The sequence below is a fragment of the Myotis lucifugus genome, unplaced genomic scaffold (genome assembly GCF_000147115.1).
Source record: "Myotis lucifugus unplaced genomic scaffold, Myoluc2.0 scaffold_161, whole genome shotgun sequence".
Classification (NCBI taxonomy): Eukaryota; Metazoa; Chordata; class Mammalia; order Chiroptera; family Vespertilionidae; genus Myotis; species Myotis lucifugus.
The window spans coordinates 938,081-954,416 of record NW_005871209.1 but is presented as its reverse complement, the minus strand read 5'-3'; the positions used below and the strand labels follow the sequence as shown (position 1 = coordinate 954,416).

At 40.0% G+C, this 16,336-nt stretch overlaps 1 protein-coding gene across 1 annotated transcript in view; it reads right to left on the bottom strand.

Annotated features, from left to right (window-relative positions):
• Positions 1–16,336, bottom strand: part of KLHL32 (kelch like family member 32) — a 176,647-nt gene that overhangs the window by 15,726 nt on the left and 144,585 nt on the right. The window contains exons 8-9 of the mRNA XM_023759760.1: positions 16,068–16,336; positions 1,941–1,999 (exon numbers count right to left, since the gene is read on the bottom strand). The exon at positions 16,068–16,336 is cut by the window's right edge and continues 68 nt beyond it. Coding sequence (XP_023615528.1) covers positions 1,941–1,999; positions 16,068–16,336 — 328 coding nt within the window. The remainder of the gene's footprint in view (positions 1–1,940; positions 2,000–16,067) is intronic.

The window sequence follows — 16,336 nt, the reverse complement described above, 5'->3', positions numbered from 1 at the left end:
TATTTTTCCATTGATTTTTTAGGGAGAGTGGAAGAGAGAGGGAAAGACAGAGAGAAACATGTCGATTGGTTGCCTCTTGCATGAGCCCTGACCAGGACCCAGGCCAGGGAGGAGCCTGCAACCAAGGTACATGCCCTTGACCGGAATTGAACCTGGGACCCTTTGGTCTGCAGGCCAATGTTCTATCTGCTGAGCCAAACCGGCTAGGGCTGCTTCTCCTTTTTAAACATGTCATACTAAGAATCTCCTTCCAATTAAATGTCTTCTTTAATAAAATAGTCAAACCTTTCTTTCAGGTATTCCGCTAAGAAATATCTTTAGTACATTACATGGGAGTGGATTTACCTCAAAACTCTGATGATACTTTTCTTAGGATGCTTTCTCTGAGGCAACCCTGAATAATATTAGAAATTGGCGTCTGCATTAGCAGTCCGGTCCCCTGCCATAGGACTGTGGACCCCATCTGGTTTGCAAAGCCTGCCTGCATCCCCTGATTACATCTTTAGCCTCCTTCACTGCCGTGCCTGCCAGGTGAGCCGACAACCGCTGCAAAGGCAAGGAAACAGAGAGGCCTGGTGGGGTCATTCCTAATAAGCTAGCACGTGAATACTAATCAGTGGCGGGGAAGCAGAGGTCACCCCAGCCTGCCTGTTGGCAGGTAGCGATGTGCTCTGTGGCAGATGGCGGGCATTATCGACTCTCCACAAAGGCCTCGCAGTGAAATCAGCACCCGGGCTGGATGATAGAGTTATTGAGATTCTGAGCAAGATGCAAGCAGATGTGATGTTTGCCAGAACCCACTGTAAACAATATGCCAGCAGAATTTTTAAAAAGAGCATGTGTGTACAAACATGAGACAGAAGTCATTTGAGAAACGTTAACACCTTCTTCCTCTTTAACCACGTGTGCACTGAACTCAAGCAACTGCAATTAATGATCCCTCTTGAGACATCTGGCCCATGGACATGTGGTCTCTGAAATCTACAGCTTCTAATGACATCAGGAAACACACTTGCAAAGACAGAAATACCTTCGTTAAATTCAGAATTAAGTAATTGTTAAAATAAAAAGATTCCAAATAGATTGAGGTCACTTTGGACATACACTTGGTGGCTAATCCCAAATTGGACAGCCAATGCCAACCTGTTGTTTCATGTTCCAGTATTTCCAGCAGACAAATATGAAATCCCCAGGTTAAATCATTATGAATATTGTCATAATCATGAAAAAATTGACATGACCAAAATCATAGAAATAGCAAATTTCAGCCCATATTTGCTAAAGTCATAGATATTTAGGTAGAAGAAAAGAGAATAAAAATAGTTCTTTGGGGGGGAGGGGGGATGTTATGTCTGCATGAGAAGTGGCAGAAGGAGGGACAGGAGCCATCATAATGCTTTCAGTCCAGGCCCCAGTTATCAGATGAGAAACAAACTCTTCAGCTACTTCTACTTTGGATGCGTCCTAGACCCTGTTCTAGGACATTTTGGCTATACCGAGTTAAATAAAAGTCATTATTTTATTTTGGAATAATGAAACCATAAGCAAGCCCACCCCCATCGCCCATGACATGCCTTCTAAAAGGACATACCAACAGGACAATTCCAATCCCTTCTTTGGATGCCTCTGAATATGAACAGCTACTTGAGATAATGGAAATATCTTCCCCTTTTTTCTACATTAGGCAAAACTCTGAAAGAGTTAAGCATGTTGTATAGAATAAAACTGAAGGAGCTAAAACTTTATGAGAAAAAAAAAAAAGAAGCAAAAAGCAGTTTATCCAGATGCTTCCTTTTCTATCTAGGTTTAAGATGCGTGTGTGTGTGTGTGTGTGTGTGTGTGTGTGTGTGTAGACTTGGCATTCCAACTACTAATTACTGTAGACATCTTTTAAAATTCATTTTAATTAAGGTAATGAGCTCTTCTTATAGGATTCTTACCTGGTTAGGTTCATACACCATTAGTCTATTCTGATACTGTGCGGTGTTAGTTACTCCACCTGTATGTAATGGATTAACACGTGTTAGAGCTTTCATGAATAAGAAATAGGATATTCCAACATAAGAATGAGATACAATTAAAGAAAAATTAGCTACTGTTGAGAATTTGTTTGTATACCCTTGTGGTGAACCTATGCCATAATTAAGAAGCTTATTTTGAAGCCGTTTCATTTTCAAGAAACATTTCAGAAGCAATTCAGTTGAGAGCAAGCAGCAAGTATGCAGAGATTAGCAAGAGATCCCCAATTCTGGCAAGATCCCCAACATGGCCAGAATGAGGGGAAATGAATAGAGAGGGAGGGGGAGTGAATACAGCACACAGACAAATCTCTGCAGTTTATGCCAGGAACATAGTTCTATAGAAAATTCTTGTCTTTAGCTAAATTGACAGTTTTACATCTCTAGTCTTCTATATACTAACACAGTGATATCCTGGTATCTCTTTAGAACAGTGGTTCTCAACCTTCTGGCCCTTTAAATACAGTTCCTCATGTTGTGACCCAACCATAAAATTATTTTCGTTGCTACTTCATAACTGTAATGTTGCTACTGTTATGAATCGTAATGTAAATATCTGATATGCAGGATGGTCTTAGGCGACCCCTGTGAAAGGGTCGTTCGACCGCCAAAGGGGTTGCAACCCACAGGTTGAGAACCACTGCTTTAGAAGAACCATATCTAAGAAAAGACGTTACTTATAAAAAGAAATCTAGCTGTGGTCAGTGTGGCTCAGTTGCTTGAGTGTTGTCCCATGCATCAAGAGGTCACTGGTTCAATCCCCATCAGGGCACATGCCCTGGTTGCAGGCTGGATCCCCAGTAGGGGGCATGCAGGAAGCAGCCGATCAATGTTTCTCTCTCTTCCTCTTTCTCTCAAATCAATAAAAACATATTTTAAAAAAGAAATCTAGAACCAATGTTATCCAATAGAATATAACACGACTCAAAAATGTGAGTCACATATGCAATTTTAACTTTTCTAGTAGCCACATTAAAAGTAAAAACAGTGAAATTAAACCAAATATAAATTTCATTTCACTAAAAATAGCCAAAATATTATCTTTTCAACATGATATCAATGTAAAAAATATTGAGATATATTTTTTCATATTGTCTTCAAAATCCAGTGTATAGTTGACATAGCATATCTCAGTCCAGATTAGCCACATTTCAAGTGCTCAGTAAACTACAAGTGGCTAATGGCTACCATACTGGACAGCATAGTTCTAGAGCATAGTTGCTGCTGTCCTCAACTCTTTTAAAGCCCTCTTGACAACCGCTTAGATCCAAAAAAACCTGAAACCTTCTGCTTAATCAAGAACAACTTAAAAAATCATTACACCTTTAGCTAAATTTCCCATACTTCTTTTCATGTTTGTGGTATACATTGAGCCCTAGAAAACACAGAAATACTTGATTCTACTTTAATTTTTACCATTAAATGGAAAAGCTAAAAAAAGAAAGCAGCAAAAAGAAAATAATATAATATAAATGTTAGGCAATAACAGAAATATAAGTACCTCCCCCCTCCAATTCTGTCTTTAAAAATATTGTCTCACACATATTACTAGACACTTGTATAAAATGAATAACATTCTTATTTTAATAAGTATCACAAAGAAGCAGCTACTTTTGCAATAAATATCTAAAATTGAGCCAGACTAAAAAGTTTCCTATTGAATTTTTTTGAAAGATCCAGAGACATGGAAGCATGAAACAGATAGGGAAGTGGGGAGAAGGGCAGGAAGAGATTAACCAAATAATTTATATGCATATATGCATAAACCATGGACACATATAATAGTGTGGTAAAGGTCTGGGGGAGGGGGTGGTGGGAGCAGGGGGAAAGGGGCCAATGGGGGGAAAAAAGGGATATCTGTAATACTTTCAACAATAAAGATAATTTTTTTAATGAGTACTGTTACAATACTGTCCAAGACAGCCTTATCCCTGTCAGCTTGACTATACACAAGCTTCTTCCTGCCTCTAGGCCCCTAACTTCCCTCTTCATAGAGCACTAACTTTAGAAAACTTTTAATTATAAATTCGTTCTGGGGCTCTGTAAGATGTAAATCATTTAAGACGCTCTTGCAAGTTTTAGACTGAGGAATATCTTCCTCCAAGACCTGGAGCTATCCCCTGAAATGTAATCACCAAGCAGACCATGCCCCTAGCTCCCATTTTCTATGGAGGGGAGGAGCCTAACTTTGGGGGGTGCCAATCAGCAAACACAAATGTCCCAAACACAGAGAAAAACATTTACCAACTCAGGGATAACTGAATGTGCTCAACAGTTCACATTGATCAACCTTCCTCCAAAGCCCTTCGGTACTTTCCCACTAGTTCACCCCTGGTCTTAAACACCCTCTTGCCTCTTTTTTTCAGAGGAGTTGATTTCGGACTGCTTTCTGGTCTCTCTCCACTAGTACCATAGTCTTGAATAAAGTCTTCCTTGTCTGTTTTACTTTGTCCATGATCACTTTTGCTTTGACAGTTCAGATACTTTAAATAGGTCACCTCCATCAACTCCATGGGCAGGCGTCAAGTCAACCAGAATGCAGAGGGTTAGTGCATAGCCCGCAACTGAGCTGAAATAATCAATTAATACTAATGGATACAGGAAGGGGAGGGAACCTGTCCAGGTCAGTCATTACTCTCTCATTCAACTCTGGTAAGGAGATTATATCTTTCATGTAATTGACCATGGCTATTATTAACTGGAGGGCTTTTTCTTTTTGTAATTCTCTCTGAAGCTTGCAACCACTTTTTAAGCTTAATGAAAGATTTGTCCAAGGAGGAAATGCAAATAACAGAGAGAAAGGAGCTTGCTGCCCTCAAAAAAGTCTTTTTTGTGTTTCTCATTGAATGTCTCATTTTAAAAATGAAAAGAAAACACACTTGAGAAAGCTGAGGCTGAAGTGCCTACATGGAGCGAAAATGTATCTCAAAATAAATACAGCGGTATGTTTACTTTTTCCTCCCAACCTTCCTTTTCTTATCTGATTAAAAACTGAATGTCCAATAATTCTTTCTCCACAAGAATAATCAAACCTATTGAGACCTCACAAGTCTTCAGTATTAAAATGATTGCCAAGTTTTGATCTGGGCCATAACCGCCAGATTAATAGCCAGCTCACCTATAATCATTTCTCCAAATGAGAGGGAACAGAGGGTAAAGCTCCCACCCACTATTTCAAAACTCTGATGGTTTACCTACTTGTTTTAGAAATATGGGACAGAATTAATATCTACTGCAGTAAACTATCTGTTTATGACACTATTTGAAAATATTTACACGACTATATGTACCAAACTCTGCCCATTATAGATTAAATGCACCACCAGTGGATTAGAATGTAGCTATTACATCCTCTCTCCCCAGCAGGGCACACAGTTTATCTTTACCCTCTTCAGAATTATTATTTACTGTCTTCCACAGCTGCATCAGCTGCATTAAAATCTGCACTCAGTAATTAGATTCCTTACCCTCACATACAAATTTTCACTCACATGACAGACAATGTTTAGAAATGAGATACTGGGTTACTAGTTGGGAGTAGAGACAGAAATCCTAGTTAGTTATTTGGTTGATTACTCCTAGAATGTTAAACCACAGGAGGTGCCTAAAAAACCTAGTGCTGTAACTTTTGCCAAGTCAGGATTGCCAGGGAAAACCTCAGAAATTGGTTTTATTGTGTTTCCCTTTGAAATAATTTACAAATGAGCACATAAATAAAAACTTCTTCTCAGTACAAAACTTAAGTTTTTTAAAAAGCCCCCAAGTTCTCCGTCTACCTGTCTCTGGCAGTGTTACTCATCGGCAGAGCTCGGTCATTACATTCCCTTCACATAACACTCCTCACTTTCAGATTCATCTGCTGAAATGAGATGCTACGGATTTGCATACAGATTTGACTATACAAAAATAGATATGGAATTAATAACAGTCGCTATATGTTTTAATTTCTCCCAGACGGGAGTACCCTTGCCTGCAGCGGTGTTCCTGGCTTTGAAAGTCATCAAGCTGATTTGTCTGCTCTGGGTTATGATGCCACATGCTGCTCCACTGTCCCCTGCAATCAAAGGCTTGCAAAGATAGATTCCAGGCCATCGAGTATATTTTATAGATTGGCAGTTTTGATCTCCCTCCCCTACCCCAGGGGGGAATAATCTGCATCTTAACAGCTTTCTATAGATACATCTGTCATTAAATATGCCATTTCGTATCAGCATCCATTTTTAAAGCCAAGTTTTCCCTAACTTTGAAGTGCCACGGACAAAGTGAAGACTTTCCACCAAAATTGAAAATGAACGACCCTGTCTTATACTTTTTTGCACTGTGACTTAAAGATATACAGCAGGTTCCCCCAAAGTCAAATAAGTCTTTAAAAACTGCCAGAAGGAATGAAAAGTTACCACCATGCTACCAGCAGTGAGCAATGCTTTCTATCATCAAGACAAGAGGAAAGCATTTTTCTTAAGCTTCCCTGTTCACCTCCCTACAAAGTGTTGTGACAAATGGATGAATGCGTACCGGAGAGAGGATGACAGGTGACTGCCAAACAAGCAATCTTTGTCTGCACTACTGAGAATTCACCGACTTCCAAAACCCACTCTGTTCAAGAGCAGCAACTGGTCAATGCTAGTGGAGTCTATAAAATTGTGTGTTTAGAAAAAACAACTTTCAATATTTGGTGATCAAGGTAGGTCAAGTCTGGGAGCTCTGCTAATTTTTTTTCAAGGAAAGAAAATACCTCTGTTGACAGAGTCCCACACTAGTACAAAACTAGTACCCACCCCGATGCAAAAAACCCAGTGTGCCCATGCCCTCGGGGGAGATGCTCCAAGCTGGAATCCTGCTGGCCAGTTCAAGATCATGGAAAACCAGCTCAGGTTCTCTGCCAAGCCTCTTGGAGGCCTGCAGTGCCCAGCTTCACGCTAGTCGAGGGGGAGAGTTTCTGGACAGGCTGTGCTATCAACAGGCTCACTTATGACTCTATTCTTGGGGGACCATTTAACACAGCCAAACTCAGGTTCCTTATAATCAACACAGAGATGATGAGATCTCTCATTGGTTTCAGATGAACTATAGTGCACGGTATAGAGGCAATCTACAAAGGGAAGTTTACTACAATACTGTACTAGTTTGTTATGAAAGTTTCATAAAAGGTACAAATGAGTATGTATGGAATATAGAAAAAATAACTAAGTAAGTATGGAATACAAAATTAATAATGAACTAATTTTGTATTATGAAATAGATTTCTTATAACTCTTTTTTTTCTAATAACCAGAATTACTGGCTGGCTTACAAGAATATCAAAGGCTGCTTCCTTCAATAGTTTAAGCATCTCCTCTGTAAAATCACTCTAGTTCTCAAAAGACTAAACCTTCACACTTAAGGTCTAATTATCAAAAGAATGACCTGATATTAGGTGTGAGTTCATATTAATCATTTTTTATAGAGACAAACTCATTATTAGTCCTTGATAAAAGGGACATCATGGGAATATTTGCAATAAATGCAAAAAAATAAGCTTTTTATTATCAATTTTACAGATTAGACTGTCCATATTTTTGGAGTGTTTATAATGCTACATAAACAATTAAAGCCAAGAGTCATTCTACTAAATTAGCATCACGAGTAGAAGTATACTTAATCCATGCATTAAATTAAAACTAGTATCCATTTTATTTCTGTCACACTTGAGCAAACCACACAAATGGATGGCTAATTAATATACTCAAAATCTGCAAAGAAAGTCTCAAATTTACAAACTATAAAGGAAGGGTTGATGCCGCTGAAAATAAAATTGTATTTATGTTACCTAGAGTGAACAGATATAAACTTGTGACCCAAAATATGTAAAGTATGCCAAATGTGCTATTTTAAATTAATGAAATGATAAACAAGGGTAAAATCTACCTCAATGCAGATGTCAGCTGCCCTTCAAAATCTTAATAAAATTCCCTCTCCCATTCCTCATTTTACAGAAAGCTGAAATCCTGCCTCCAAAGATTTCTGCATGTTCCTAGCAGGGTTAACCTCTGAAGGTCACTTCTGCTTGTCTCTGTTGTCCTGGCTTAGCTGTGTTGTTGCTGGATCTTTTATCACCCTCCTGCCATTAACCAATTATTCAGCCATTCCCCATTTCTATGATAAAGCTTTAATCTTCTCTCCTCTTAGGAAGAAAGAAAATGACTTATTTCCCATATTCATAGGTAGAGGAATTTAGCTCACTATTCTACCTTCTTTTTCTAGGTTCATAGACACAAATGGATCACCTAACCAAAGGCTTTTCTCTTTTCTCTCCTTGAGAGGAATTCTGGAGTCAATGGGTTAGACTTTTTTTTCTTCTAATTAACTAAACTAACAATTTTAAAGGCCACTGGATGACTATCCTATATCATAAAAGGCTAATATGCAAATTGTCCCCTTTGGAGTTCAACCAGAGAATTCGATTGCTCGCTATGATGTGCGCTGACCACCAGGGGGCGACGCAGAACATGGTGGGTGACCAGCGGTGGTGGTGGGGCACTGAGGGAGCGAAGGAAGGAGGAGACCCGGAACATGATCGGCCCTGATCGCAGGCTAGGCCTAGGGACCCTACCCATGCACGAATTTCATGCACTGGGCCTCTAGTATTAAATATAACATGTAATCCTTGCAGAAAACAATGTTCTAATCTAAACCAGATGCAGTTTAGAGTTAGCTCCGTATTATCACTAAATTTCTTTTTAACTTTGTGTTACATTTATGGCTTAGAAACTGAACTACAAAACCACAGAAAGGAAGATGTTATGTGGCTCCGTTCTGTGTCCTGGGAAAGACAGTCGGTTAAACCATAAAAGACAAACAAATGATTGTTGATTCTAAAAACTCTCCAGGTTTGACTGTTCTCCAGTGTATCATGTCATTTGGAAGTTCTTCTGACCACGTGGGCATGTTTTGAGATCTTTGTTGTAGTGATAAACAACTAGTTTGTGTGGTTTCATGGGGAAAACATGGTTTTCAGAAGCCAGAGGCACAAATTCCAATTTTATAAAATACTAACTATGTGATCTGGGAAATCATGTAACCCCTTTAAGCCTCATTCTCTGAGCAGTAATCTGAGGGTAAATAAAGTGCTATTTCTCCAGGGGAGCAAGCTAGGATGAAAGCTTTGTTAATTATTTTGGAGAAAGTAGGTTATCTGATTATTTGGCTTCCATCTCAGCTGTAGTGGCTTTTTAAAATATTTTTTATTTTTATATTTATTTATTTATTTTTAATATATTTTTACTTATTTCAGAGAGGAAGGGAGAGAGAGAGAGAGAGAGAGAGAGAGAGAGAGTAAGAGAGAGAGAGAGAGAGTAACATCAGTGGTGAGAGAGAATCATTGATCAGCTGCCTCCTGCATGTCCACTACTGGGGATTGAGCCCACAACCTGGGCATGTGCCCTTGACTGGAATCGAACCTGGGACCCTTCCATCTGCAGGCCGATGCTCTATCTACTGAACCAAACCAACTAGGGCTTTTTATATTTATATTTAATAAAATTTATTGGGGTGACACTGGCTAATAAAATTATATAGGTTTCAAGTGTACAATTCTATGACACATGGTCTGTATATTGCAGTGGTTTTGTTTTAATCTCTTTCAGTTGGGGAGTAGTAAAGGTTGGGGCAGCAGTGAAAAAAGAGGAGAAAAAGTAACTGCCAGGGCAGCTGCTTGCTACAATGAAGTGGACAGGCCAAGTGATCAAGCTCCAAACCTCTACCAGGCAGGTGACTTCATCATGTGGGAGCCACCTCCAGGGGCAGCAAACGCTCTGCCTTCTGCTCACTCCCTCAGCACACCTGGTTCTCCCTCAAGCAAACCTTAAGCCCTTGACACTCACCTAACGGGAATCCCAGCATGCTGACCTTCTTCCAACAGCATCCTTGAGGTATTCCCAGACTAAACACCACCCATCATGATTGAATTCAAGGATCTGCCTTCTCCAGTTCTCTGCTGAGCACGGACCAAAAATAGGACAGATATTTGCAAACCGAGTTGCCATACTTTTGTGGTTCTCAACCTCGGTATGGGCTCTGGCACAATCTCTTTGTAATAGGTCAATTTCCTCTATTTTCTCTCGGAGGCTTCTTCCAAGGCCACTTCCTTTAGGAGCTCTACCGAGTCCTGACACTGCACAACCTCGACAGGCAACCCTGTCTCTCATTGACTCCATTAAGGCACCTACTCAGGTTCCTGCCTTTCCCCCGTGGCAGTATCCACATCCAGCATTGCCTCCTGCCCTCCAGGCTTGGAGCTTGAGGGGTCTCTCCTCCTGTCCCAGACTGAATCCCTCCCAATCTCTTCTCGCCTGTTAGGGACCCTGTGTCTGTCAATATTGAATCTCCCGGAGTTATCACCATTCCTGACACCTGGGAGGTGCTCTCAGCATTTAGTGACCAAGGATGCCCCTCTTCCCTTCACCTTCCATTTGACTCTCTCCTTTCTCTTATCTGTGCATTCGCTTAATGCACTCACATCCTTAAAAAAAAGTCCCTCCTTTGACCCTGGATTTCCTCCTCTGGCTACTCTCTCTTTTCTCAGCCAAACTTACTTCTTTTTCTTTCCTTCCTATCCTCTTTTTTCTTCCTAAAGCCAAAATGCTATTTATTAATTTACAATGAAAAAAAATGTGCTGTCACATGGACAGAAATATGTGTGTACCTAGAAACAGCACATTCTCTCCCTGTCGGCAGGAGCATAATGATCAGAAAGTTGTCTGGTGAGATCAGATACAGGGAGTGAAGTTTAGTCTAAAGTGGAAGCTAGAATGCGGTTTTCACTTCCTTGCTTTCCTTTTACACTGCATTCTAGCCTCCAATTTCTAGCATTGCATTCTAGGTTCAACCTCCTCCACACCCCTGACATGGCTTTCACTGAAATTACCAAGTAGGTCCTGACTGAGAAATGCAGAGGAGATATTTTGGACCTGTAGTAGTGGATGCCACTCACCCGCCCTTCTATAACATCCTTAGTTCCCCTCCTCTGCATCCTCCTCAATAGTGTTTCCCAACCCTCTGCCCTTGTCCCCTTTCCAGAGCATCTCTTGCCCATCTGTCTCCTCACACTCTCCACCACCTCTTTGTATCTCACTCGATTTGCTGTGAGAACCTCCTCGCTTACATTTGCTCTGAGAAACAGAAGGCAAGATCCCCTCTCTGAGTCTGAGGGGAGGGGGTTTTGAGGGAAGTGAGGATGCTAGTGCAGAGTGGAGAGAGGTCTTGGGGAGCTCCTGCTAACTGGCTCCTCCCACGGGGTTTGCTGCCCAGTCACAGACACAGACAAAGTGGACCACTGAATTTGTCTAACACTGTGCTTGCCAGGGGGCAAGAGAATTATTGAAATGATTGGACCATGAAGCCCTAGCATGAGGACAGGAAGGTTCATGAGTAAGTAGGAAGTAGCCAATGGACCAGAGGCCTAGTTAGACTAAAGGTGCTACAAAATTGTTTGAAATCTCTCATGCCCTTTGCACTAATTCCTCCCTGCTTTACACTATTTCTGTACCTAGGAAAGACTTCTACCCTCATACAGAGCATATGCTGTACTATAATTATCTTTTAAAAGTCTGTTCCTTCTGCTATACTAAGAGCCCCAGCATAAGACCTATGTCTTCCTCTCCTTTGTCCCTCCAGCACTAGCCTGAATAAGACTTAACAAGCCTAGGAACCTTGCTCAGCATCTCCTGGTTGGTAAGAAGTGGAGCGAGTTTCATGTGTGTGACCCTAGTCTGTGACCTCAGTGCACCCCCACCCAGCCTCTGCCATGCCATCTATTAGTTCCCAATATTTTGTATATAATTTTTAGATGCAAGCACAGTATTTGCACAGATAGACTAAAGCTAAAGCTATGGCATTAAAATAATGTTAATGAAAATTTACATAGTTCTAATTTTAGTGAATACTAGAAAAGCCAAAGCCCCTTTAGTAGGTTTGAATAAATTAAAGTTATTTAAAATGGGGCAATGCAAGCTTCATCTAAATTTAATCAAAATAAAACTAAACATATCTTCTAGAGAGTTAAAGAAGCTTCAACAACTATTCTCTCATTAATGAAATATCTGCAAAAATCTTTGACTGTCAGCTCCTAGAGGGCCGGAAGTATGTTTGCTGAATTAATCTTATTTATCTATGAGCCAGCATTAGACTTAATAAGAATGCAGCATTCACCAAAGGATCAAGAAAGCACTAAACACTGCATTTGGACAAATGCAGTAGCATTTGTCTTATTTTTATAGTTTTAAAAATAAACTGATTTTGTCATTAGCTTCCCATTATCCTGATGCTTTTAGGTAAGTTGTTCTGCAAGATGAATTCAGGATTAACTTTCACTCACACACTTTCACTCACACACACACACAAAAGGATCTTTTTAGTACTTCACAGACAATACCTTACAATGGAGAGCAGACCTTTCAAAGCACAACTGGAGGATGTTTAATTCTTATTTTATTTCGGTATTGTGGATTTCAAGTGGAAATGATGTGCAGCGTTTGTGAATTGGGTCACAATGGCAAGTACGACCGGAGCCTGTGAAACACGACTGTCTCTAATATCCTAAATCAAATGCTAATGGGCATACCCATCAGCCTGATTTTCTGAATTCATCTCTCCTTGTCTCACTTTAAAAACCATGAAAAGATGTTCAAGGTGTCCTGACCCCAAAACGAACAGAGAAAGGGAAGGGGGTTTGAGGAGAAATAGGGCACACTGAAAATTATAAGTCTCCAAAGAACATTCATGTGTTCTCTGGCACAAAAATAAGGCCTAAATCCACATTCTATAATCTGTACTACCTCTACCTCCGGCAAAGCTTGCAAAATACCAGAAGAATGTCAATGACCCAATCCCCCATCAATTAAATTGGAAATAATTGATTATTTAGTAAAGGATAAGGAATAGCCTCAAACAGTTTCATCTGCTCCAATAAATCAGGGTAACTCTTCGAAATCAGTGATAGTCAGGGTGAAATATATCCATCTTTTTTAAAAGGGGCCCATTAGCAAATCTTGTTGCCCGCCCTCCCTATCCATGGTTAGATTCACAATTGATTTATTATAAGCTGGGCTTGAAAAAAGAGGCAGACGACTTAAGGTATTAGAAATGTCACTGGTGATTTCCTCCTCTTTCCAATTAAAAGTACTGCACTATACACAGGGAAGTGTGTTTTTCATCTCAAGTACACAGTAGGGAGAAACAAACCTGAGAAAATTGTGATTGTTTTCATTAAGTATGGTTAACACAGGCAGCGTACATTAGTGGAAAAAAAAAGAACAAAAAAAATGTATTTCTTTTTACAGTAGGAAAAAAACAGAGTGATATAGCAATAAGGTCTGTAATAAGTTGATGCATTTAATAAAACGGAATTATATGGACCCATATTGAAGCAGAAGTCAGCTTGATACCAGGTGATAGCTATAGCCAGTCTAAGGTAAGCTTCAGTGCCTTTTTAAGGCTTCACTAAAGAAAGTACTAAGTAGTTATATCCTTAAGACCATGTAAGGGAAACTCCAGCATTTTTTAAAAAGCTAGTTTTGTAGTAAAAAAAAAAAGAGAAATATTTATAAAACTATTTGTGAGAAATTCATGCAAAATTCAGAAGATGTTGTTAATGTAGGAATGCAGTACATTAACAACATATGAAAACTAAATGAATCAATGGAAGAAATATAAATTGGAAGAAAATATAAATTACATTAAGTTCATGAATTCATCATTGTTTTGTTAGCCAAGTCAGGTAGAGATCTGTTCTTTCTATATCAAAGACTTATTTATAGCCAACTTTGAAGTTTCTTCAGCAAAGGGTTATAGCCCTGGTAGTTATTTTTTTAACTATTGAAATTTATACTTAAAGAGAAAGGAACAAATCACCACATGAGGCTTTTATTGAAATACCAGAGTGGGGGTCCCTCAGCCCAGCCTGCCCCCTCTCACAGTCTGGGAGCCCTCAGGGGATGTCCTACTGATGGCTTAGGGGGAGGCTCGGAGCAGGCACCGTGTGCGTGTGTGTGTGTGTGTGTGTGTGTGTGTGTGTGTGTCCCCTCTGGGGGCCTGCCCCCAGCCGCATCTGAGGCTTGGAGCAGGTGCCCCTCTGTGTTGATCTCTCAGGCTCCAGGCTGCACCTGCGTGTTGTTCTATCAGGCTCGGGCCATATCCGGCCCCTCCTCCTGAGCTGTTCGTAACCATTATGGAGTCTTGACCTCATTTGCATATTACTGATTATATATATATATATATATATATATATATATATATATATATATACATGTACACTTATATCTAATGTTTGTTTGGTATATAGGATCAGTAATTGTTGGGTCCACCTCATTATCCTCTTCTTTAGTCATAATCTCAGCTTCATTCATTCATTACCAAGCACTTAAGCCCTGACATGAACTGGGTTCTTCAATGAAAATTGGTAAATTGCAAATAACTGAGGCACTACTCACGAAAAGCAAGACTGTGGCTTTCTCCTTGGTTACTGAGGACAGCAGAAGGAAAAAATGGGCAGAGTCCAAACAAATTTAGTTTAAATGCAAGGGAAAATGTTGTCAGAGCAGAAGTTAAACCACTAGGGAAGACTGTTGAAGGAAGCTGAGAAGCATTCACAGGTGTATTTAAAAATGAGTGTTTCTTCTCCCTGCAAACATCTCAGAATTACTCTTAGTACAGCAGGTCCTCAGATAACATCATTTCGTTCAATGTCACTTTGTTAGAATGTAGTTGAGATGCCATAGGAACTTAACTCTTGTTTATATCAACCACCCATGGTAAAATAGGTTTCCTTATATGTCATTTTGCTTAAAGTCACAGACCCGATTGATGTCATTAATTGAAGACTACAGTATTTGATTTTCCTCTTTGACCTTGACATAGAAATTCAACAAGTTCTATTTGGGTTGTTTAACATCATGTCAGGGCTTAAGTGCTTGAGTATCCTCCAACTAAGAAAAGATACAACTTTCTTCCCCAATAGGCAAACCTTTCAAAGGAGAACATTTTAGGTCTTTTCAATAATACAGTGGTTCTCAACCTTCTGGCTCTTTAAATACAGTTCCTCATGTTGTGACCCAACCATAAAATTATTTTTGTTGCTACTTCATAACTATAATGTTGCTACTGTTATGAATCGTAATGTAAATATCTGATATGCAGGATGGTCTTAGGCGACCCTGTGAAAGGGTCGTTTGACCGCCAAAGGGGTCACGACCCACAGGTTGAGAACTGCTGCAATAATAGAACTGGAAACACAGGTTGATACTGGGATGTTAATACATATGCCCCGACTCCTTCTGCACAAGTGAAAAGGCAGCCCTGGGGAATTTGAAGAAGTATGTGGATGTGGATGAAACAAGAGTGGAAGCGAGTGAATAACTGCTGGAGCTAGGCTCATGGGTACATGAAGTTCATGATACTAGCCTCTCTACTTTTTCCATCATCAAAAGGCTTTTTAAAAAATGATGAAAAAAGGAAACTAAAATAATAATGCCTGCCAAATGATCAGAAAGAATGGAAGACTAATTAGGAATGAAGGATTAGGATGCCATGAGTCACTACACAGGTAATATGAAACATTATTTTAGCCAATAGTTTCAATCCCTTCCCTCAATGCACAGCAATCCTCTTACCTGGATACCCATTGCTATACCCATCAAAATGGGTTTCCTGGGCTTTTATTTTGCCTGCCCTGGCTTTGATGAAAGACTCATAGTCAGGCAGCCCAGGGTAAAGGTAAAAGCAAAGGTGTGCAATACAATCCATGAATATCAAAAGCTGACAATCTAAACAACAGAAGGTTTGGTCAAAAAAGGGGTGTGATGGGCTATTAATTTCCATCTTGAATTTTTACTTCACTAATCACTCAGAAAGTCATAATTCTATATAGAGTAGGTAATCAATGAATGTTAATTAGCCAAAATGGCAGTTTTGGCTCATTCATCCAATTAGACATGGCCACACTACCAAAGCTTTTAAATTTATCCCACAAGGAAAGTGTTTTTTGACAAATCCAACATATGAGGCATTTTCTACCTGATATCCAGAGAAGACCATCCGCCACGTAGCCAGCGTGACAGGAAAGGGATCTGTCAAAGGACTGCACAAAAGTCCACTTGTTCTTCTTGGGGCAATATCTCTCAACTGTAGGCAGAACCTGGCGCAGCTCATTTCTGCCCCCAACCGCATAGAGGTATTCATCCATGGCCCCCAGCACAAAATGCTCCCGACAGTTTTTCATGGGTGCTATCTCTGCCCAGGAATTACTGCGGGGGTCATAGCGACAGGCAGTCCTCACAGCACAC